The sequence below is a fragment of the Nyctereutes procyonoides genome, unplaced genomic scaffold (assembly GCF_905146905.1).
Source record: "Nyctereutes procyonoides isolate TBG_1078 unplaced genomic scaffold, NYPRO_anot_genome, whole genome shotgun sequence".
NCBI lineage: Eukaryota > Metazoa > Chordata > Mammalia > Carnivora > Canidae > Nyctereutes > Nyctereutes procyonoides.
In genome coordinates this window covers 27,577,362-27,599,008 of record NW_026575121.1, presented here as the reverse complement: position 1 = coordinate 27,599,008, position 21,647 = coordinate 27,577,362, and the positions used below count along the sequence as shown (strand labels likewise).

The window sequence follows — 21,647 nt, the reverse complement described above, 5'->3', positions numbered from 1 at the left end:
GTGGGGTGGGTAGACAGGAAAACCAGCAATCATAGTAGGGTGTGATGACAGTTTAATTTGGATATGTCCAGGGTACCAAGGAGCAACATGATCAGATTGTCCTTGAGAAAGTTTCCCTCTAGTATAGCCCAGACGGAATTGGAAGGGGTAGCACATAAGACAGAGAAACAGAACCATTCAAAATTGGTATTGGTGGAAGGTGGCAAGAAGCTAAAGACAGACCGCCTACCATTGGGGGGATAAACTGGACAGATATTTGGAAGGCAGAACTGGCAGGTGTAATCATCAGGTTGGGGCAAGCAGAGAGTGACGGTGAAGACCCCCCCAACCAGGGAAGTTTATAACTTGATACCTCAGGAGGTGGGATTGCCTTTTTTCCAGATAACAAAACAGAAGCAGAAACTTGTCTTGTTTAGGTAGATGCTAAGTACAGTTTTGGTCATGTTGAGATTGCTTTTGGACTGCCACTTCCATGGTAGATCTCTCCATAATGCCCCTAGGAGAAAGGCTGAGGTGTAGCTTCTTAGGAATCTTTTCCTGACAAGTTGTGGTGAAAGCCAGGGGAGCCAAGGAGAACATATGCAGGTGAGAAGAAGTCAGAGTCAAAATCCTAGTAGACATCTAGGTGACAGGTAAAGGAAGAAGTCTCTGCAAAAGAAACCGAAAGGAAAATATAACCAGAAACATCGGAAAATAAATATTGTCACTACATGGAAATATAAACTCAGAAGAGCCAAATAAAGTATTACCCTTAGACCTTGAACTTTTTGCTTTCAGTTAAGTATGTTTTTGTTATAGGATATTTTAGTTCGTTTATACTTGATTTCCACATGAGAAAGGCTAGTCTCTGTGTTAACACGTTGTCTGTCCTATAAGTCCTAATTCACACTTTCAGCCTGTTTATCCAGCTCTGACCAGATATCCTGGTTTGTTAAAGCAGTGACTTAACGTATCAGGAGGCAAGGCAGAGGAGAGGTTCAAATGAGAGCTCTGGTGTCAGACTCCCGGGATTCAAATCCCACCTCTACAGAATGCCAAGTCTGGGTTAAGTGGGGTTAGTTACTGCAACCACTTCATTAGGAAGTTGGTAAAATTCACATCCGTAAAGCTCTTAGAACAAAGCATGGTGCACGGAAAGTGTATCTGCTTTGGCAAATATTGTTTTTATTAAAAATATCCACTATGGAATTGCATGGGGAAGAAAGAACAAATCCACTTGGTCTCATTTACACATAATGAAAAAGACAGTTAATTTAGCCCAGACAATTCAGTGGGGGTGGAGACTAATAACATATTGATTATGTGTTTGATTGACTTGATCTTGTCAAATTATAAAATACTACGTTGTTCTGTTTGGCCTATAAAATAATTTTAAACTTAAAATGTTAAGAAAATCAAGATCAAGATTTGCATCCAGTTACCACAAATCCTTTAATTTTTTTTTTAATAGCAAATAGGATCTATTTTTAACTTATATTTCTTAGGGGGAAAAACCCAGAAAAATCTTAAATTTCATAAGTATAAAATTAAATAGTCTTTTATTAAGCATCTCTCATTTCTCAAGCATGTGCCATGTGTACTTCTTAGTTTCACAAGCATAGGAACAGTGTGTCCATTTGACAGGTGGGGAAACAGTGCTTCAGAGAGCCGAATACTCCCATCCTGAGACCTAATTGCAGATCGATGACGGAGCCAGCCTTTGACCAGGCTTCCTGCCTGATTTCAAAGCCTTCACTATTTTATGCCACCTTAACACCACCAAGACAGAAAGCAGCCTGGTCCACCCTGAGGACAAGTCAGGTGCTTTGTAACCTCAGCTCTAGTTTTCTGTTTCCTCCTTTTAAAAGTACCCGATTTCCTCCCTGATCTAAAATTGTGTGAACTTTTATGAACTAATGGAACAGAAACCAGAGGACAAGATAGGAATCTTGATTCTGGTTCCCCCCCCACCCCCCCCATATGCAAATACCATTCCTCAAGTGAAACAGATTGTCACAGCAAATATGTTGAGCCTTGAGTGTAATGAAGCTCATTTGTCAGCGTCTGGGGCCCAGTAACTTTATAAAAAAAGTGAAACAGGGACGCATTTCAGAAATGCACTTCTGAACTGGAAAAAAAAAAATTGCCTGTGCTTCCTGTTGCAAAAGGTGTTCCTTTTCAGTTGCTTGAGAAAATATTAGAGAAAAGCTGATGTGAGAACATGGCTGTTTTGTTTGACCCAGACTTTTACAAACTGCACATTCCTCTTCTGTGTATTGCTCACACGTCATTTTAATATGAAAGGGCAACCTGTCTTTTGTCTCAGTACACATTTACCTTTCAGCATTTCAGATGGTAAGATGGGAGGTACCTGAAAAAGTTATTTTTGTTTCGTGGGTTTTGGGAATCCATTCAATACCTGGTGTTTTCTTTAGACTTTATTATGCTTCTGCTGGGTAAATGTCATGGAAATGCATTTAGTGACTCTTAATCCTTTTCTTTAACCAAGATTGAAGGAGACAGGGGTTCTCATCATAAATCAGTTTGTTGACTGTTGCAAGAAAAAAAACCCTGACACGAGTTTCATTTTCTCAGGACACTTAATTAGACTTCTGTTCAAATAATGCCTGTGAATACACATGCACACGCACTCATACACCCCCCACAGAGGCAATTATGCATAAAAAATTATACTTAACTTGAACCCCAAAAGTGGAGTTAAAGAGTATTTTGTAACAAAACTTAACAGACCTCATTTGTTCTTTTTTTTTTTCTCTTTTTCATCTTTATAGGACTGTTCCACTTTAAAAAATAGAAACTCTTGCTATTAGTTTTGGTTAACATTTTCCTTTTTCAGAGGTTCTCATAGCTTAGTCCAGGTTTTTTAAAGAACAGAGCAGGACAGATTGTGCTCAAAAATGGCCAGATACTTTTTTTTTTTTTTAAAACACAAAGTGTGGAAATGGCTTGGATTTGTCATGGGACATGGAGAACTTCATGCTTCAAAACTGAAGATCTACAAGTTAGTAAACTGCTCCCCAAGGTATGGTGTCGGATTAAGCTACCAATTAATTAGCCGGATTATGTCCTTCAGTTTTTCATAGACACTAACAACTTAATATCTCGATTTAGCAAAGAAAAATCATCTACTAAAACTTAATGGTAAAGATATGTATGATACCATTTTCTATCATTTCATTATTTCACGGGATTAGTAGAGGAAACAAGAATCAAAGATGACCTGATGGTGGAGTCAAAACTTCCAGTTATTTTGAAAACTATTAACTACGCTTTCAAAGATTTTGCCACTAGGGATTCTAAGGGTACTTGCGAATTAGACAAAAGGAAGGAAGAAGGTGGGAATGCTATTCTTATTTTTAGCTTATTTCTAGGGAAAACAGTTTCTGAATAACACAGTTGCAGAAATCTAATTCAAATGAGTGAAGGACAATTCACAGTTCCTGAAGAAATTACTGGAAATCATGTTTACTGTCACCATCATTCAGCCTGATGCACAGCTGCTATGTGCAGTAGAAGCACAGACCCTGTGAGTTGCCTGACTCCTTTCATCATCCAAGCCAATTCTTTCCATACAGAAATTGTCTTGGAAAATGCACTTACCATTCGGTACCTACCACACTGATCTCTTAACATTAAATTTAGTTTTGTTTTTTTTTTTTTATTTTCTAGGAAGATTTTAAAGGAAAGAAGACAGATGGAAGAAAGATTTTTGTCCTCTGCATCCTTTCAGGGCTCATTTATGCATACTGCAATCAATCATACAAACGCATTTATCATTTTAATAAGTTTTTACTCACATCAGGAAGTTTCTGTTACCCTAATTTGTTTATAAGATTGTAGCCTTTAAATTGCTTTAAAGCACAAGCATAAGATACAATGTACAGTTTAATACAGTGCAGTAGCCACTAAATTGTTCTTTTATCCACTTCTAGAACTTGACTGGTCCAAAAAGAGCATTTATTGATCTTATTTTATTTTTAATAAAATGCCAGGCAGTAGGCAGGTATAATCTAAACCTAGATCTCTCTTAAGCAAAGGGCAGAAGTCAGCTCTCTGCCTGGTCAGAGTGGCCATCTCCTCCCCTGCTCCCAGTAGTTCAGCCTCTAGTTTTGAAGAGAGATTTGAAGGTACCATTTTCTTTTTTCTTCTTCTTTTTTTTAAGCATGGAGAGAGAATAGCCAAACTCCAGTTTTATGAATGAGGCAATAGGGGCAAGGAATATGCTTAAGTTTTCCTGGATATTAAAAAGAAAGTATACCTTTTATAAGAAATCTTTGAGGAAAATTGACTTATCACTCAGACAATTCAGTTTACTATTTTCTGATATGCTTTCTCCCTCCTGGCTCCCTACTGGAAAAGGTTTGCATTCTTCATTATATGCCTTCATTCATCACCTAGCCCCTGGTAGCCTGTTTATCATTTTCATTGATTTTATTCAAGAATAGGGACGTACATGTCTGCCTCTTATATTTTGCCTCATCTTTATTTTTCTTTATCGAGACATAGTACATTAAATCAGTTTTGGGAGTACAACGTGATTCAGTATTTGTATATGTTGTGAAATGATCACTACAGTAAGTGTAGTTAATATCTGTCAACACAGATACAGATGATTTTGTGTGTGTGATGAGAATTTTTCATTATAATCTACTCTGAGCAACTTTCAAATATATAATACATTGTTACCCTGCTATTCCATTAGATCCCCACGACTTGGTTTTTCTGTAACTAGAAGTTTGTGCCTTTTGACCCACTTCACATGAACCATTTCACCTGGCCTTGTCTTTCATGATTGCTTATTGTGCTTGATTCCACCTCACAGAATACTTCTCTGATTTTTGCACTAAGTTTTCCTGCTCCACCTTTGTGAGCTCACAGAAATCCTTACCATCAGTTCTGCTTTCCCTGTGCCCCACCCCCTAAAATATTCATATTAGAAATGATTCCACACTGCTAAACTACTTCCCTCCCTATGCCTTCCTTCCAGACTCAGTAGAAGAGTCACTCATCATGGGTCGGAGTGACCTTGTAACACAACTGTATTGAAAGGGCTTGGTAGGAGCCTCCATCACTGTGACTCACTCTCATAGGGAAGACCTTCTTCAATTTTTAATGAGCAGAAAAGATCCTAAAACTATTTCTAAAACGCAGATTGGATTGAGTGAGCCTTTTCAGAGAGTTACTCAATCCAGAACTCTCGATTTAAAGCAGTTGACATGAAATACCAAGTGTGTATATTACTGTTAGAATTTTAGTTGGGGGGAATCCCTGGGTGGCTCAGCAGTTTAGCGCCTGCCTTCAGCCCAGGGCATGATCCTGGAGTCCTGGGGTCGAGTCCCATGTTGGGCTCCCTGCATGGAGCCTGCTTCTCCCTCTGCCTGTGTCTCTGCCTCTCTGTGTGTGTGTGTCTCTCATGAATAAATAAATAAAAATCTTAAAAAAAAAAAAAAAGAATTTTAGTTCGGGTCCTAAGTAGAGAATAAGCTATTATTCTATAGCCAAAATATTCCCTCACCCACCCATCCCGAATTAACAGCATGCATTATGGACTCCAGTTCAATAAGTTAACATAATCAGCAAGCCTGCAAAAAGCTCGGGTGCCTCCCATACATCAAGGGTTGGTAAACTTTCTGTAAAGAGCCAGATAGAAAATTTCTAGGCATCACTAGCCATACGTTCCCTATTATGGTGCTCAATTATGCCATCACTGTATGACAGCCATAAACAATATGTACATCTGTGTTCCAACAAAAACATATTTATGGGCACTAAAATGTGAATTTTGTGTAATTTTCACATGCCTTGAAATTGTCCTCTTGATATTGTCTTTCAACCACATACCAAGTATAAAAACCACTCCAAGTTCAAAGGTTATACAAAAACCAGGCCACAGACTTGCTTTAGCCTAGAAGAGCCACTCTGTGCTATGGATTTTCAGGTAGAATGGACATAAATGCCATTATTAAACAGCCAAAATGAAAGTAACAGTAAGACTATTATTGTAATAGTGAGGAAGAAATCAGAGAGTAGTAAGTGCCTACTCTGGGTGTACAAGGAAATCCGGAGAGCACCCAGAACCATAAACTGTCCCAGTGGTGGGCCATTCAAACCTTTAACATCCTTCCCAAGATAAGACTAGAAGCTCTTGTCTCCCCCAGGCCTCTACTTACTTTCCAGGCTCATCCCAGCTATGTGTCCCCTTCCTCTCACTCTGTCTGGAATGGCAAGGAGAGTCATACACATTTGACACCTCCACACCCATCCTTCAATTAAGAAAACCTGGTATTCTTTCCTTCCTAGGCCTTACACTCTCTGTAGCTGGTTCTAGAGTGACATAGAGAGCCAGGAGATGCCTCTTGGTGGCTAAGTGTCTACCTGCTGAGCTCAGTGCCCCAAAGATGGATGAGTTTTCGAAGACATGATTTATATCAAGCTCAGCTTGTTAGAATCTTTACACATGACATAAATTTCACAAACACATAGGGAGGACATGTAAATAAAGGCATGTTAACAGTTGCCACTGATATACTAGGTAGGAGACACTCCATCATTTTAAGCTGGGTTTTGTTTTTTTAAATTTCTGTTCAACTTGGGTCAATAGATACCTGCAATTGAAGATTTTCATCTCCGTAGGATATCTGGAATGAGTCAAAGGTTGAGGTTTTGGGTTAATCTACTCAGAAGGCTTCTACTTGAAAGGAGCCCTTTCAGAGTAACCTGGAGCTTTCTGTGGCCCACAATGAGCACATCAACATTTCTAGATTTAACTGGTCTGTGCTATTCACTCACTTCTGAAAGGGTCACTTGATCCCAAAAGGACCCATATAGATAGCATTTATTTCAGAGTTGAATGAAAATTGTTGGGTCCAGTTCAGGCTAATTCTCCCATGTAGGCATCACTTGTACTCTCACACGGCTTAGTGGTTCTGTGCGTATGTGTGTGGCAGTTTTGCTGATTCATACAAGCATTTGTTTGATACTTATTCTAGGCTCCAAGGATACTGAAACGGTAGAGGCATAGTCCTTGCCCTCCACAAATTCAGAAACGAGTAGAGGAGAAAGGCATCTGAATAAAATTGTCATGATATATTGCGATAGATGATATAATAGAAATAAGAAATGCGTGATTTGGGCGTACCTGAGAAAGTAGAACCAACTTTGAAGATGTGACAAAGTTTACATGGGAAAAGAATCATACGTTCCACCGTAGCATAGTGAAAAGCACTGGATTTGGAGCCAAATAAATCTTTTTTTCTGACATTGGGCAAGTTACTTTACTACATTGAGTCTCAGTTTTCTCATCTGTAAAGTGGAGTTAACAGTACGCACCCTGCCCCTCTATGCATAGGAATCTGCAAAAAGCTCCCTTCGTTGTCTTAGGGCCTTTTCACCAAAGACTGTGTGTGGCCAGGAAGCCAGTTGTTGACTATTGGATGGAAGGAACAGAAGGAGAGATCACTTTTTGTGGGGTTGCATGGGGACAGGGCATCCATTCTGAATGAGAGCCAGGAAAAAAAAAAACCCACACCTGGGTCAACCATTGTCTCTCTCCCCCTGGGAGCTCATTTGGACAATGGATAGTGTATCTTTTCCCAGCAAAGCCTTTGCATATTTTACTGTCCTTACAAGTTGACTGAAGGACCCGGTCAAATTACATACTTCTTCAGACTGCTTTTCACTGTGAGTTTCAACACTAAAACCAACTTGATGATTCCTCAGGGCTCACCCTAGTTAAATCCCTGAAAAGAGTATTTATTTAAACTTTGCACTCTGAAGCTATCTGGGATTCTTTTCCAATAGACCAGCAGAAGGTAGATTATTTATGAATGACCTGTATTTCATACCTAATTTCTGGGGAGCGGCGGAGTGCTCTACCTTTTGATGAAACTTCGTGCATATTCCCAATGACTGGTACATGGACACTGCGTCCTGAAACAGCCTTAAACCGTCTAAGCGATGCACGTTAGGGGAGGAGTAGCGAAACCAAACATAACTAATCACCCTTTATAATTCTTTGTGAGTCTCTGGCATTGGAGCATTAGAGCCCCCATCGGCCTCGGTAGAGACGTAAAAATGCCTTTCTGGCCAACCGGTTGGGATTCTCTATCCGGTAGTGATCAGTCTGTGCCTTTTGCCATTTTGGCCGAAAAGTAACTTCCCCCATCCGTGAGGATGTGGAGTGTTCCCTAACTTGCCAGGTGTCACAGCAGGAGAGCCGAGATCGAAAGCCCCCAGGAGGCCCCCACCCGACTAGGTTTCCTGACAAAAGACGACCACGCGGAGCACTCGGTGGGAGCACCGGTGCCCCCACCCCCCCAACCCCCCAGCATAGTGCTGCCTTGGTGATTGTGCGAAAGTGGCGGAGCATCAAAGCGCGTGTCCCTTTGTCTTCCAGGAGAGAAGCCCTACAAGTGCACCTGGGAAGGCTGCACCTGGAAGTTCGCTCGTTCGGACGAACTGACGAGGCATTACCGCAAACACACGGGAGTGAAGCCATTCAAGTGCGCGGACTGTGACCGCAGCTTTTCCCGGTCAGACCACTTGGCACTGCACCGCCGGAGGCATATGCTGGTGTGAGGACTGCTGCCCGTCCAGCGGAGCACGAGAGCTGGGTCTCTTAGGGCACCCCGTTCAGCAGGGCTGAATCCCCTCCACAGTGTCCACACACAAGGGCATCACCATCCCACGATGTCTGAAAGCAGAGCAGGACAAAAGAAGTCACAGTCACACCTCTCCTTCCGGTCTGAAGGTAACCCCCGTCACGACTACACGAGAAACGTCCTCACGCTGGCCCGGGAGATCCGCGACACAAACGCTGAAGAGACAGGCTCGGGTCCCCGTGCTGTGTACTCTGCCATTTCAAGATGTTTGTAGCTTGTACGTTTTTCCGAGCTGTCAGACACTTTGTTATCGATACCTTGAAGGTCGTCCGCCACAAATTGATGGCTGGAGCGAGACCTTTTAAATTTGGATGATTCTCCCATCGTCCCCACCCCTTACCCTCTTTTTACTGCAATTTTAGTTACTGTCTCAGTAAGATAGAACACACATCCCATCTGTTACCAGCAAGCAGCATGAAAGTAGAGAAGAAGAAGCCTGTTGGAGAGTTCCATGACCCGAGAGTAAAGGGGGGCACTCAGGCAGCCCTTGGCACTAGCGTGACGGCATCTAGGTAGCACCACCCGCGACTTGTCATTATGCCATGCCCCGAAGAGAACCAACATTGAATCTTTCATTCGTTTGTCGTTGATTGTTTTTGTTTTGTTCTGATTCTGTTTCGTTCATCTGTTCGAGCAGAGGGGCAGCGACATTTGCAGGTGGAGTGTAGTCCCCGCGTCTGCCCCGGCGTGGACGAGCACAGAGGTGTTCTGTAGTTGAATAGGAAGAGCCTGTCTTAAAAAAAATAAAAAATAAAAAAATAACTACTGCCCCACTTCAAATCGCAGTGCTCTGTCACCTAGGCATCATCTCTTCCTGCCCCTAGTATTTGATTACAAGGAATCAGGGGAAAGAAAAAACAAAACAAAACAAAAAAACAAACAAACTTTCTTAGACACACTGGCACCAAGGTAAGAGGTGGGGCTGCTCAGGCAAAGTCAGTGAACATGAAAAATCAGACAAAGCAGAGATGGAATAACGCGCCTCTTGAGGAGAAAAGCAATAATGAATAAAAGGACTTTCCTACAATAACTTCACTGAGGACTCACGTTACCAATTTTCATACTTACTAAAGGGATTGTAAAAAACACCCCAGCATTTTAGAGGTCTTGGTTACACTCACGGCACTGAGGTCATCTTTCTGCTGTTTGTTGTCCTGCTCGGTTGAGTACCACAATTAAAGATTATGCTCCCCTTTTCGTGTTTGAAAACAGTTATTTAGTGACCAGAAGGGCCAAGGAGGCAGAGCAGGGAATTAACCCTTGGGTTAATGGGTCAGTTCTCCTTGGAACCGAGTCAGTGGAAAGAGAGTGCTCCCCGAGGAAAGCCTAACATGGTGCTAATTTCCTCACTTGGAGAGCCAAGGCTAAGTGACTCTCCATTAGGTTCTTCTATACAGATTTCATTTTCTACACCGTGTCAGAGCCCAGCGGCTCTGCGTTCGGCATCTACGGGGATGTTGAGCTCACTCATCCTGCGCTGAGGGTGAGGGGAGATTACAGTCCCATCCACCCCCTAAAATTATGAGCCTTTCTTGCAACTAGCGGAGTATACAGTAAACAAAGCAATACATCACCAACAAGCATTCTTTCAGAAAAATACCGTATTTTTTTTTTCCCCACTAAAAGCTGTTTTCTTTTTTCAGCTTTTTGTGGCTAAGGGGCTTGGTGACATTTTTTGTTGTTGTTGTTGTTGTTGTTGTTGTTAAGATTTTTTATAGCTTAGATATACAAGGTTGCCAGCATAGACCTTTGCAATATATCTTAATTACAAACACTTGATTTGGGGAATTGCACAAATCAACCTCACAATATTCCTAGCTCACTTTTAAGTGTTTGAACATTCTGAAATAATTTCCGGTTGCAGAACTATCCTTTTTTAGGATCCTCTTCAAATTCAGAGAATCTTATTCTGACGAAGCAAGGAACTCTAAACATTGAAACAAGGACAATTCGTGTGGGATGCTATCAAAAGGAATTGTTTTAAATGTTCAAGCAACAGCATAATGATTTTCAGGTCAAATTCTATCTTCAAAACTATGCGCTCTGCAATTTCTGCCAGGTCTGAAAAACTCATCAGGCAGTTTCTCTCAAACAAGGGCTTTGATTCTATTGAGAAATAACTTCTTTTGCTATATGATCTATGACCCACCAAGCACTATTTTTTGGTTTTTTGATTTTTTTTTTTTTAACCAACTGGAAAGTCTTTTATCTGTACTGTATACAATTCCCACTTCTCATTGCCTGTGACCATTCTGGATAGAAAGAGATTTCCTGCTACATACCAGTGTTGGTTCCTGGTCGGTGGCAAAGAACACAGAGAGTGGCCAACACGGCCATGCCTCCCTCCCTGGCGGCCTGGGAACCTGGTTGGCAGTCAGTAGGTGAATCGCCCGGGTACAGGGTAGACCTGATTTCATGCTTCCTGCTCTCATAAGATGGGCTGGTCTTTTCTCTGTGCAGAGAGGTCTTGAGCGTGTTACAGGGAGAAACAGTTTTTGGAATTCATAGAACTGACAGGCAGTGGGAGCTTCCCGAGTGACAGCTTGATTTAAATTTAGCACAGAACTAAATGGGCTGCTCCTCTCTGATCACATAGGAAAGGCTCAGGGAAATGAGCTTTCTCTCCTCACCCTCGGAGAGCGGAAACCAGACTGAGATGGTAAGTCAGCCGCTAAAACCGGTCAGGGTTACGCCATATCCTCTCCACCCCACCCCTTGACATGCTCGAGACTTCTAAAGAGGGATCCAAGCACAAACCGTGAGTGAGCGAGTTGCTGATCTCACCTGGGGCTCGTCCTGGACCATAGCAAACTCTCCCTGGTGAGTTTTCTACTCGTGTTGCCGCATAGAAAGGAAAGCAGTTGGGGAGAGAAGGAATGAAGTCTTTAAATAGGAGAGAAGGAATCTTCAGGCATGGAGAGGCCTCCTCCATTTCATCTGGGTCCATTCTAGCCTCTTTTACAAAAAAGCACAGTAGTAGATGATGAACACCAGGAAAGGCACAGAATCCACAGGACTTGGCCGTCCCCTAACTAGAAGCATTCTTTGGTTTTAACTTGGGAGCTCTTCAGTTTGCAGTGGGATGTACGTGCATGTTTGAGAACTTCTGCACGGGCAGCCGTAATGGCTTGAGAAGCCAAGGTAGACCTGACCATCTCTTTGCATTGTAGAGATTGAATTCAGGGCAATTAACGTTATTTGAAGAGTTACAAGTTACTGTGAAGTTTTAATAGATTCCCTCCTTATATTCTGACCTGAAGGTGTTAGGAAGCAGATTCCCACTTCCCCATCCAACCTCGAGCCCCCTCCTGTCGATTCTGTGTGGACTCTGAGAAGGCTGCTTGATAACTTGTCTTAAGTTCTATTAAGACATTGAGACTAAAATTCCTAATGGCTTTCCCATAAAGAACATACTACTGCCTGGCATTACTTCGACAAAACACTATAGGACGTTGGTTTTCAAAAGCAGTTGAGTAACAGGAACAACCCGCATTTTTAAAAAGAGCACTTTTTATTCACTCTAAAGTTTAAGTGGAAACCAGGAAGAGGATGGTGAGGGGGAAAGACCTTACAAAATGCTCCAGTGTTTACAAATGCCAGTTCTAGGTGGTTAGAAAGGCCATTCTCATTGTGGTTGAAAATTTGGAATAGCTTATACAAGGATTGTGTTCCTTTTTATACAATCCCCCCCCTTTTTTTAACTTCAAATTTTGCCATTTGTGTTTTAAACGTAAATATCATTCTGCACTTTGAAATCAGTTCGTTAGAACGATAACATGTATATGGATAAAGATGCAGTATTCCTTATTCTGTACTTCATTTATTATACCTACCAAAGCTGCAATGGAATAAGTCCTGTGAGGGGAGACCTTCAGATAGACTAATACGCCTTTGTTATGTTGTTACGACTGCTTAGAAATGTAGCCATGATGCTGTTATAAAAGATGTTTCCACATTTATAGCAAGGATTGACAGTGATGTTAAGAATACCAGCACCCACGAAACGCTGAGTGTCAGTCTACATGTGAGGGAATGAACGTGAGAGAACTCTCATGGATCAAATCAGGCCCGGGAAGCCTTAATACTCATAGTCCATAGTCCTGTCTCAGATTTTGCTCTGTACTCACACCTGTAAATTGAGGAGGTAAATGTATTCTCTAATTTCGTTGACTAAATTTCTTCCTTCAGTTTGTCTGAGGTAGTGCATCTCGTGCAAAAAAAAAAAAAAAAATCTTCTCAATTTGATTTCGGTTTTGTTGAGAAAAGGGGTTTGGTAAGTCATGTCTTCCACAGTACGTTTCTACTTCTCCCCACACTGCCTTCCACTTCCCCGTACAGGCACACCCAGCACATACACGCCTGCATACGCAGCGGCCAGCAGGCTAGGAAATGCCGACAAGGAACTTTTTTTAAAAAATGAATTTGTAATAATCCATGCTGTCTAGAAATGTAAGTTATTTACCTTATTAGGGAATCAGCTTATAATGCTCTATGTGACTTTGCTTGCATTTTATAGTTAAGTGTACATAAAAATTTAAAAATGCTATATTTTCGCAGTTTCATTATAGAGTAATATCTGTTTAGCGACCCATGTCCATTGGTACTTTAAATATGCTGAATACTGTGCAGTTGCAATAGAAATTCAGATTTTCATAAGAAAATGAAATAGGATACTGCATCTTTAAAAAAATAGAGTGAAAATATTTTGCTGTATTCGTAAACATATGTGATAGTGGAAAAATATTTTCAAACTCGCAAATTTTACAGAGGTTGTAAATAGTTTGATGAAGTATGTTGGGGAAAAAAGAGCTTCTAGTTTTCATCACAATAAAAAAAAAGAAACTTGTTCAGATATGCCTTGTATATCTTACAATTAGCAATATTGCCATGGGAATTCTGTTCCACTTTGGCAGAGCACATACCTTGTGTTCTGACAAAATGGAGTGGCCACTTGTCTCAACTTAGCCAGGATGGTTTAAAACACAGGGAAGTCATTTTAAGTTGCAAACAACTGATTCTAAATTCAAAATGTCTTTGCCTGAAAAAGGGGGAGATAGCTGCATAGGATGTTACTTGTGCTAAAGAGAAGCATCTACAATTCTCTTTCCTCAATTATCTTCCTCCTCAGTGAACTAGTTCTTGATGAGAACAAAAACAAACAAACAAACAAAAAAACACAGCCGTAAGGGGTTTATTCTTGTTTAATTCCAGAGGGAACGAATAGTTTTAAGTGTAGCTACATGTTGACAAGATTAAGTGCTATGGGTATGGCCACATGTTAAATGAATCTATACTGGCAATAGGAATAAGCTAATGCCCATTTTCAGAAATGAATTAAAAGCTGAAAGTGCCTGTCAATAGACATTATGACCAATGAGATATTCCTATACTTTTACACAGCAATAATTCTTCATTAGACTGGATTTTTTCTCCACGTTTGAGAAACACACACACAGAATAAATATATGCACATAGTAAATTGAATATCTTCACACAGCCACAAAAATTCTTTTGTGATTCTTAAATATACTTAATCTTGTTTATGTTAGTACTTCTTAATTTCATCTTACTTACAGAATGTAAGAATACAAATCTGAACGTTAAGTTCTCTTCAACTTACACTCTGGCATATGGCAATTAAAATTTTAAGATAAAAACTTCACCGATTAGCCCCAAACTTGCAAAACACCTTGTGTGGCTCAAAAAGTTTTGCTCAGTCAACAAAAGCCAATTTATTTAGAGCAAAACACTAGAGAGATTTGTTTGTTCTCCTTTGTTGTGTCCACTAATATCAAATGCACAAGTTCCTCGTTACATTTCTTCATTCCTTTTTCCTTAGTATTTTCTGTTCTCATACAAGAACCATTTTGGGATGAATATCCACACAATCATTTCTCCCCTAAGAAGTCTGCTGAAGACTGCTGACCCTTAGTAAGCCTTGCTTTAACCAAGGTTTGCAGTTGGTCCTGGAAGTTACCAGATTTACATTCAGAACTTCCCTACTTTTTCCTGTAATTATTTTACTGCCAGAAGTGGAGTCATGAATAGAAATGTACAATGAGATTATATGAATAGGCAAGAGCCCTGGAAATTGTCCAGCCTTACCATCGCAGAGCACAAATCCACCCAAACAAGCTATTGAGGGCTATCAGTAAAATTATACTCTTTCAGAGCCAAACATTTGGTAAGAGCAATTTTAAAAAGTATAACTGTGATTAAACACTCAGGCTTTGGCCAGGGAAGGCTACCACAATGGACAGTGATCTACGTATTTCTCCAGAACCAGACCACAGGCCTAGAAAACCATCTACTGTTTCCTCCTCTAAGTTTCAGAAAGAATGAAAAGAGAAGGAAACGTGCCAGGAGAGGATGCAAAAGAACCAATGAAGTGTCCGAGGGAAGCAGCTGGGGTCTTTAATCTCACTAAAGTCAAGTCTTCTGGCTGGGCTATTTTCTGTGAGGTGTCTGAAAGTGCTAAATGAGAAGGTCCAAAATTCAGCAAACCATGAAAACAATAGCTATTCTTTCTTAAACTCTTACTCTACACCAAGCATTCTACTAGGCCCCTTTTAGACACGTTGCCTCTAATCCGTAAACAGGTCTGCATTTTATGGTTGGGAACCTGAGACACAGAGAGTTGGCTGAGTTGTCTGCAGACACAGAAATAGTGAACGACAGTGTGGGAATGTGAAGCTACACATCTCTGGCTCTGAAGCCTGAACTCTGCCCACTGCACCACGCTGCACTTGTCTTCCCAGCAGCCAAGTTGTCGTTTTTCTAACTCTGAAGTAGTTTCATGGCTGGGTAGCCCTATTTTCCAAGTATGAGACAGCATATGATATGAGAATGGTAGCTAAGGTTTGAAGTCCGTCTTTTCTTGGAAAGTCATGCATGAAGGATCATTGTAAATACACAGCAATGACCAGTCTCCCTGAACTTGTCACTTCCTTCTAACTGGTTGGCCTGGAGATCCCAAATCATTAAAACATTTTAAAGGCTAGAAGCATCTTAGCCAGAGTGGGTTTTCTCAATTCTACGTATTTCTTTGTAGGTATAATAAAAACCTTTCCACCTGTAGACCTTCTAGAATCTGCTCAATTTGCATTTGGAGTTTGCACCTCCATAGAATGAGTTGTTAATAACAGAGCCCACCCCCGGCAGCTGTTAAGGGGGTGGCGATCACAAACATTCAGATGACAAGCAAGGAGAGAGAATGGAGAATCCCTTTTCCTTCTCACCTGACAGTTCCACCTTGGAATGTTTTAAATACTCTTATGAATAATCTGTTTATAGTACTGTTGTTGGTTTAATTGAATTTATGTAAGAAGCTGTCCGATGTCAGAGGAATCAATGCCCACCCCTTTTCTGTGTAGGACAAAGTTTCTGACAGTATTGATCCATGGAAATACTAATGGGCTTAGAAAACATTAAGAGAATGTCATTTCTCATGGTGTTTCTTTTTTCTGAAAATGAATCTCCTGAATTATGATCTTTCTCCCTGTTACTTGGCCGAGGGAAGAGACAAAACCTGTATAAACCAATTCCCTTCTGTGCTGAGAGCGAATGTACCGTATGCACAAGCCACTGTGGGAAGGGGCTCTCTTCTCCGTTAATTGGGTTTCACAGCAACAATTTCTCAACAACAAAACCACAACTCTAAGTGAGTTGAAAAGAGATGAGTAGTGACAATAGTCACATCAGTACTTTTTTTTTTTCCTTTCTGGGTTTCATCTCTAGAAATTTTAAATGTTTGAGACACTGGAGTCCGCCCTTTGTGCAAAGCAAAAACCAATGACTCTGTGTGAATTATATCTTGCTTTTTCCAAAACAGGCGTAGCAAGACTTTCACAGAGATTCATTTTTGATGAGAAATGAGGGTGAAGAGGAAGGTAGAATTTGGGTCAAATTCTAGGAAAAGTGCTCTAGTAATCAAAAAGTAAGACATTTCAGGGACGTACTGGCATCTTCCCTTTGCTAATTTCATGCTCCAAAGATACAGCATAAAACATTATAGAAAAATGCTTTTGCCCTACTTGTGTTTCTAGTTTTCCCATAGCAGAATTTTGTAATTACATCCAGACTACAGTACACATTTTGTTCCTCAGACGTCATTACGTTGGATGGGTATTGTTGAACTGGGGCACTGGTGCCTATATTCAAGGCTCTTTCCTATCAACTTGTCTGTCCGCAATTTGTTGTGTTTAAAAATTCATTTTTGAGAAATCACCATCCTCCTCCCCTCCCCCCCCCACGGAATGGTGGCTGTATTGTTTCCTCCATGTCTATGTGGGACATGTTGCATCACATGGCAAACCAACTCTCTGTGGATGTGAGATAACTACTTACAAAACCAGCTTGAAAACATCGTCTTATGTATTATGTCATCCTGCATCATAATGCAATTATGTGTATCATAACATGCTCATTTTAAAAAAGAGAAACCAGCAAATTCATGTTTGTCCATTGAAGAATGTACTCAGAACTTTCTGTGTTGTGAAACGATGAGAACAGACCACCTTTAAGATACCCACCTGCCACTTAAAATGACTTAGTTATAATTAGTAGTAGTCTAGACGTTGCTCTTGGTGTGTGGGGGTCAGTTCAAACGTCATGTTCTTCTGAATAAATCTCTCACTAGTATTTGAAAAAAATATATGGGAATAAAGAAAAATATCATCTTTGGCCAAGTCAAGCAGGCATCTTTTTCCTTTTCCTTGACACTTAGCTCATTATACATGATGACTGGATCACACGATCCATCTGTGTAAAAATACAAAAACGTCCTTTAGTTTACAAAACAGTTATTCTAGGCTCGAAGCCTCTGAACAGCAAATTGAATAGATGTGCTGCGTCTGATTCACTTAACAGATGTAATTTTACAAAAGACTCTTGGGTCTCTGACCCCAGAGAGTCAGAATGCCCACAGGAGGTCCTATGCATTAAAGGACAAAACCCCCCAATGATGCTGGCAAGCAAATGTGTTAATTTCTTAAATCTTCATTTGGTTTTCTGTTCAGAGTTTTAATTGCAAATGAATTTATTTCTCCAGCTTATCTAAAGATCTAATTTCCCAATAGTTTCCTCTGCATTTATATACTCTGTAGTGTTTAGGCAACCCCTGTTATAAGTTTATTAATATTATGTAAGTGTTGTTCTTGTATTTATGTATAGTGTATGTATTGTAAATATACTCAGAGCTTTTTCCTTTTACTGTAAAATGGTGATTTTTTTTTTGCCCTATGATAATGTAAAGGGAGACCCTCCTAATGAGATTCTCTCAGAGGATGATTATTCCAGTCTATTCTCAGAGATTTAAATGAACAAGTGTTATCGTTTTTAATGGTGTCTCAGACATATTCTGTTGGTGCATTGCTTTTCTGTATTCAACTTTCCTATGAATTGAGCTGTGAACCGAAATAGAGTTTAAACCTTTAACTGTATGCATTTGTATAATTATCTGAATGAAGGCATGAAGGTTAAATAAAGCATTTTGTATGGAACAAAACTCCCTAATTATTACTAAGGCTGACACAGACACTTTGGAAATCATAGTTATTAACCATTCTAATTAAACCTTTGTTATGAAAAGTTTTACCACTTGTGTATAGTGATTTGAAACACAGAACGAGATATACTGCATACTCAAAAATGAGCGGGACTTCTATTTCATAACGAGCCCCTGAAGAAGTATTCCTAACTTAATATTTTACTGAATGTAAAACTAAAAAGTGGTCCAGATATTTGAAGTTATATGAAAAAGATACATCTTTCAGAGCCGAAAATGGAATCTCTAATTGAATGAATTATTTTTTTCATATCTCATGTATCTTCCAGCACATGCCAAAGCTAGTTTATTTCTGTACATTTTTAAGAAAACTGGATTATGAAGCTTTGAAAATAAGACCATTAATGAGTAGAGTATCTTTTGAATAATTAATTGCTAAAATAAGTACTTGAAGAATCAAAGTATCCTGCATAATATCCTTCAATTGAAGATCTACCAGAAAAATCCATTCTACAATGAGAATGGTAGTAAATACTACTAACAATTATATAGAAGGGTAATAGAGGATAGGTGATCAGTACATTTTTACTAAATTATTTGTGAATATCTTAGTTACACCATGCTAGAAATACTCCATTAAGGCAGAGGCCAATAAATTAGAGAGGTCAGTCTTGTTCTACACTGTGGTGGAGCAGGGTAGCCACTTGTAAGGCTGAACCTAATTCATTCCATTGCTTCATTTTGGGTATGACTTTGTACCAAAATGGTAAGTTGAACATTAAATTTGTCTTTGGCCTGATTTTCTGAGAGTCCTCTTTAGGCCATGCAAACAGCCAAACCAGCTCCCCAGTTATGTGTTTTGTTTGTTTTTCAGTTCATCCCAGGAAACTTTATCATAAGGATAGACCAATGAGACAAATGTCATGGAATAGATCACATGATACTATTTTATTCTCAAGGTAATTTACTTGTTAATATTTCTTCTTCTGAGTGATTCCTGGAGACTTCAGCAATAGGTGGAATTATATAGGTGCTAGATAATTCTGTAATTTCCTCAATCTCTTTACTCTGGTTGTTTCATCACAGCTAAGATTTCTAGTCCATATATTAACAGTTTCATTGTTTCTTACTCTCTCCAATATAGTAGCAACTATAAAACAATAGCATGAAATGGTTAAAAGTACTGAAATGGCATTGTACTTGGGATTAGAATACCTTGGGGCTTTATCAAAGAAGAAAGAAATGCATCAGTGCTAGAACAAAGTCATGCTCCCTAAAAATTTTTTTAGTCCCAGATGGCCACTGATGGTTTTCATACCATATAGTGCATTGTCTTCCCACCAAAGTTGCACGTTTCCTTCAACACAATGAGTTCCTTGTACTTTTTCTGAGTGCTGTCTGGATTTAATATATTTCTCTCCCAGCAGTGTAATAAGTATAATTTACATCACTTCCTGTTTAGTCTAAATTCACCAATGAACGCCTACACAGCTCATACACTTGAGTGATTATTTCTGAAATAAAATTACATTTTCCTTGTACAGGAACAACTTTTACACAATCTTTTTCTTTTACAGTTTCACTGTGTTAGATTCACAAGTGTGTGTGTGAGAGAGAGACAGAGACAGAGAGAAACTGTTTTACGAGTGCACAATGACATCAGCATCATTAGACTTGAGCAGGTATGCTAAAAACAGGTTCACTCAGGAATGTCCTAGAATTGCTTAAACACATGGATAGCCATCGTGATGCACCCTTTTTTTATAGCTACAGTTTATGTGGATATATTGTAATCCATTACCCTGGAGAGGACTGCAAGGCTCTGCAAGTCTGTGCCATGAGCTACCATAATATCCACGTCCCTTGGAACTTTCACACTGTACCAAAGATTCAGGTCAGTTCTAGCATCTCAATAGCAGCCTTGCCACAGGCCCAGACTCCTCTGAACTCTTAAGCTTGATCATAGATCAGGTCGAAAGGTAGATGCAGTCATGAGGATGAACATCACCGATCATCCTCAGGGCCCTTTAAGCTGACATTGGTGTGGCTACTACATTCTGTTGCTAATCTAGGGTTTCTGGACCCTACTTCACCTTTCATTGATGACTTGGAGTCATTGATTTGTAATATGTTCAGCACGAATCCACAGTCACTTAGACATTGATTGTTGATTATTTTGTAGTATATATAACAATATTCTGTATCGTAAGTGAACATTTAAGTTATATTCAATATACCTAAAATATGGGGGAATAGTTGGGAAATTTCATGAAGTTTATTCAGCCACTCGTACATGACACATCAATGTTACTGTGTTTCCTAGTAACGATTTCTACATCCATAAAATCAGGAAAAGCACATATTCGAGTTATTAGTCTATGTAGGTATTATACTAATTAATGTAAAACATAAAAATTGTACCTGAGACATAATCTCAAACCATACTTTTGGTCACAAACCTACTTTGGTTACATCCTACTAGGGTAGATAAATACACAATTTCTATAGTAGAAAATATAAATGGATTAGCACCACGGGACTAGCTACCGTGTCATGAAGGTCTAAAGGTAGACAGGATGGCTTCTGTAACACAGGTAACCAGCTGGGCCTCCATGTCCCCTGAGATCTATATTGCATGCGGATGCTCTGATCCCTAATTCCATATGAAAGCCCTCCCCAAGATTTCTGTGAACTTTATGGGTATATGCAGCCCTGGAAGGAAAGGAAGCATGGCTGCTTGCATTATCACAATCAACTTAGTCTCTTGGCTTAGGTGATCATTTTAAGGTCTGATGTGTTTTCTGTCCTGTCAGTCTCTTCCTAGCTTTACTACACAAGTGCGCACATACACAAATACAAGGGAAGGGGAGGAGAGGGGAGGATAGAGAAGGGGAGGGAAGAGGAGAGAAGAATAGAGAAGGGAAGGAAGGGGAGAGAAGGATAGGGAAGGGACAGAAGGGACGGGACAGGAAGGGAAGGGAAGAAAGAGCAAAGAAGATAAAGAGTAGCTTTTGTTTCAGTTATGTACACACTGGCATGCATATGAGGTGGTCCAATGTAAAAAGTTAAGTTTGAAAGTCTCTGACTGGTCTCTCTCTCTCCTTTTGTCCTTCCCAACATCTCCCAGGGCAAATCCCAGTGTATTTGTTTCTCACACTGACCAGTTTATTCATTGTTATGCTTAAATTCATATGTCAGTTTGGGCTACGGTGCTCAGATATTTGGTCAAACATTTTTGGGTTGTTTCTGTGAAGGTTTTTTTTTTTTTTTTTGGATAAATTTAACATTTAAATAGTGGACTTCAAGCAAAGGAGAACACTCTCCATAATGTAGATGGGTCTCTTTCAATCAGATGAAGGGCTTAATAGAACAAAGACTGACTGCCTCCTAAGAAACTAGGAATTCAGCCAGTAGACACCTTTGGATTTGAACTGCAACCCTTCCCTGAGCCACTGAGTCTCTAGCCTACCAGTCCACCCCAT

The 21,647-nt window shown here is 40.0% G+C and overlaps 1 protein-coding gene across 4 annotated transcripts in view; it reads left to right on the top strand.

The window, feature by feature from the left end:
• Positions 1–18,248, top strand: part of KLF12 (KLF transcription factor 12) — a 424,918-nt gene extending 406,670 nt beyond the window's left edge. For all 4 annotated transcript variants that reach the window (XM_055336030.1, XM_055336031.1, XM_055336032.1 and 1 more), the window contains one exon: positions 8,396–18,248. In XM_055336030.1, coding sequence (XP_055192005.1) covers positions 8,396–8,577 — 182 coding nt within the window. In that variant the 3' untranslated portion in view covers positions 8,578–18,248. The remainder of the gene's footprint in view (positions 1–8,395) is intronic.
• The last annotated feature ends 3,399 nt before the right edge of the window (positions 18,249–21,647 follow it).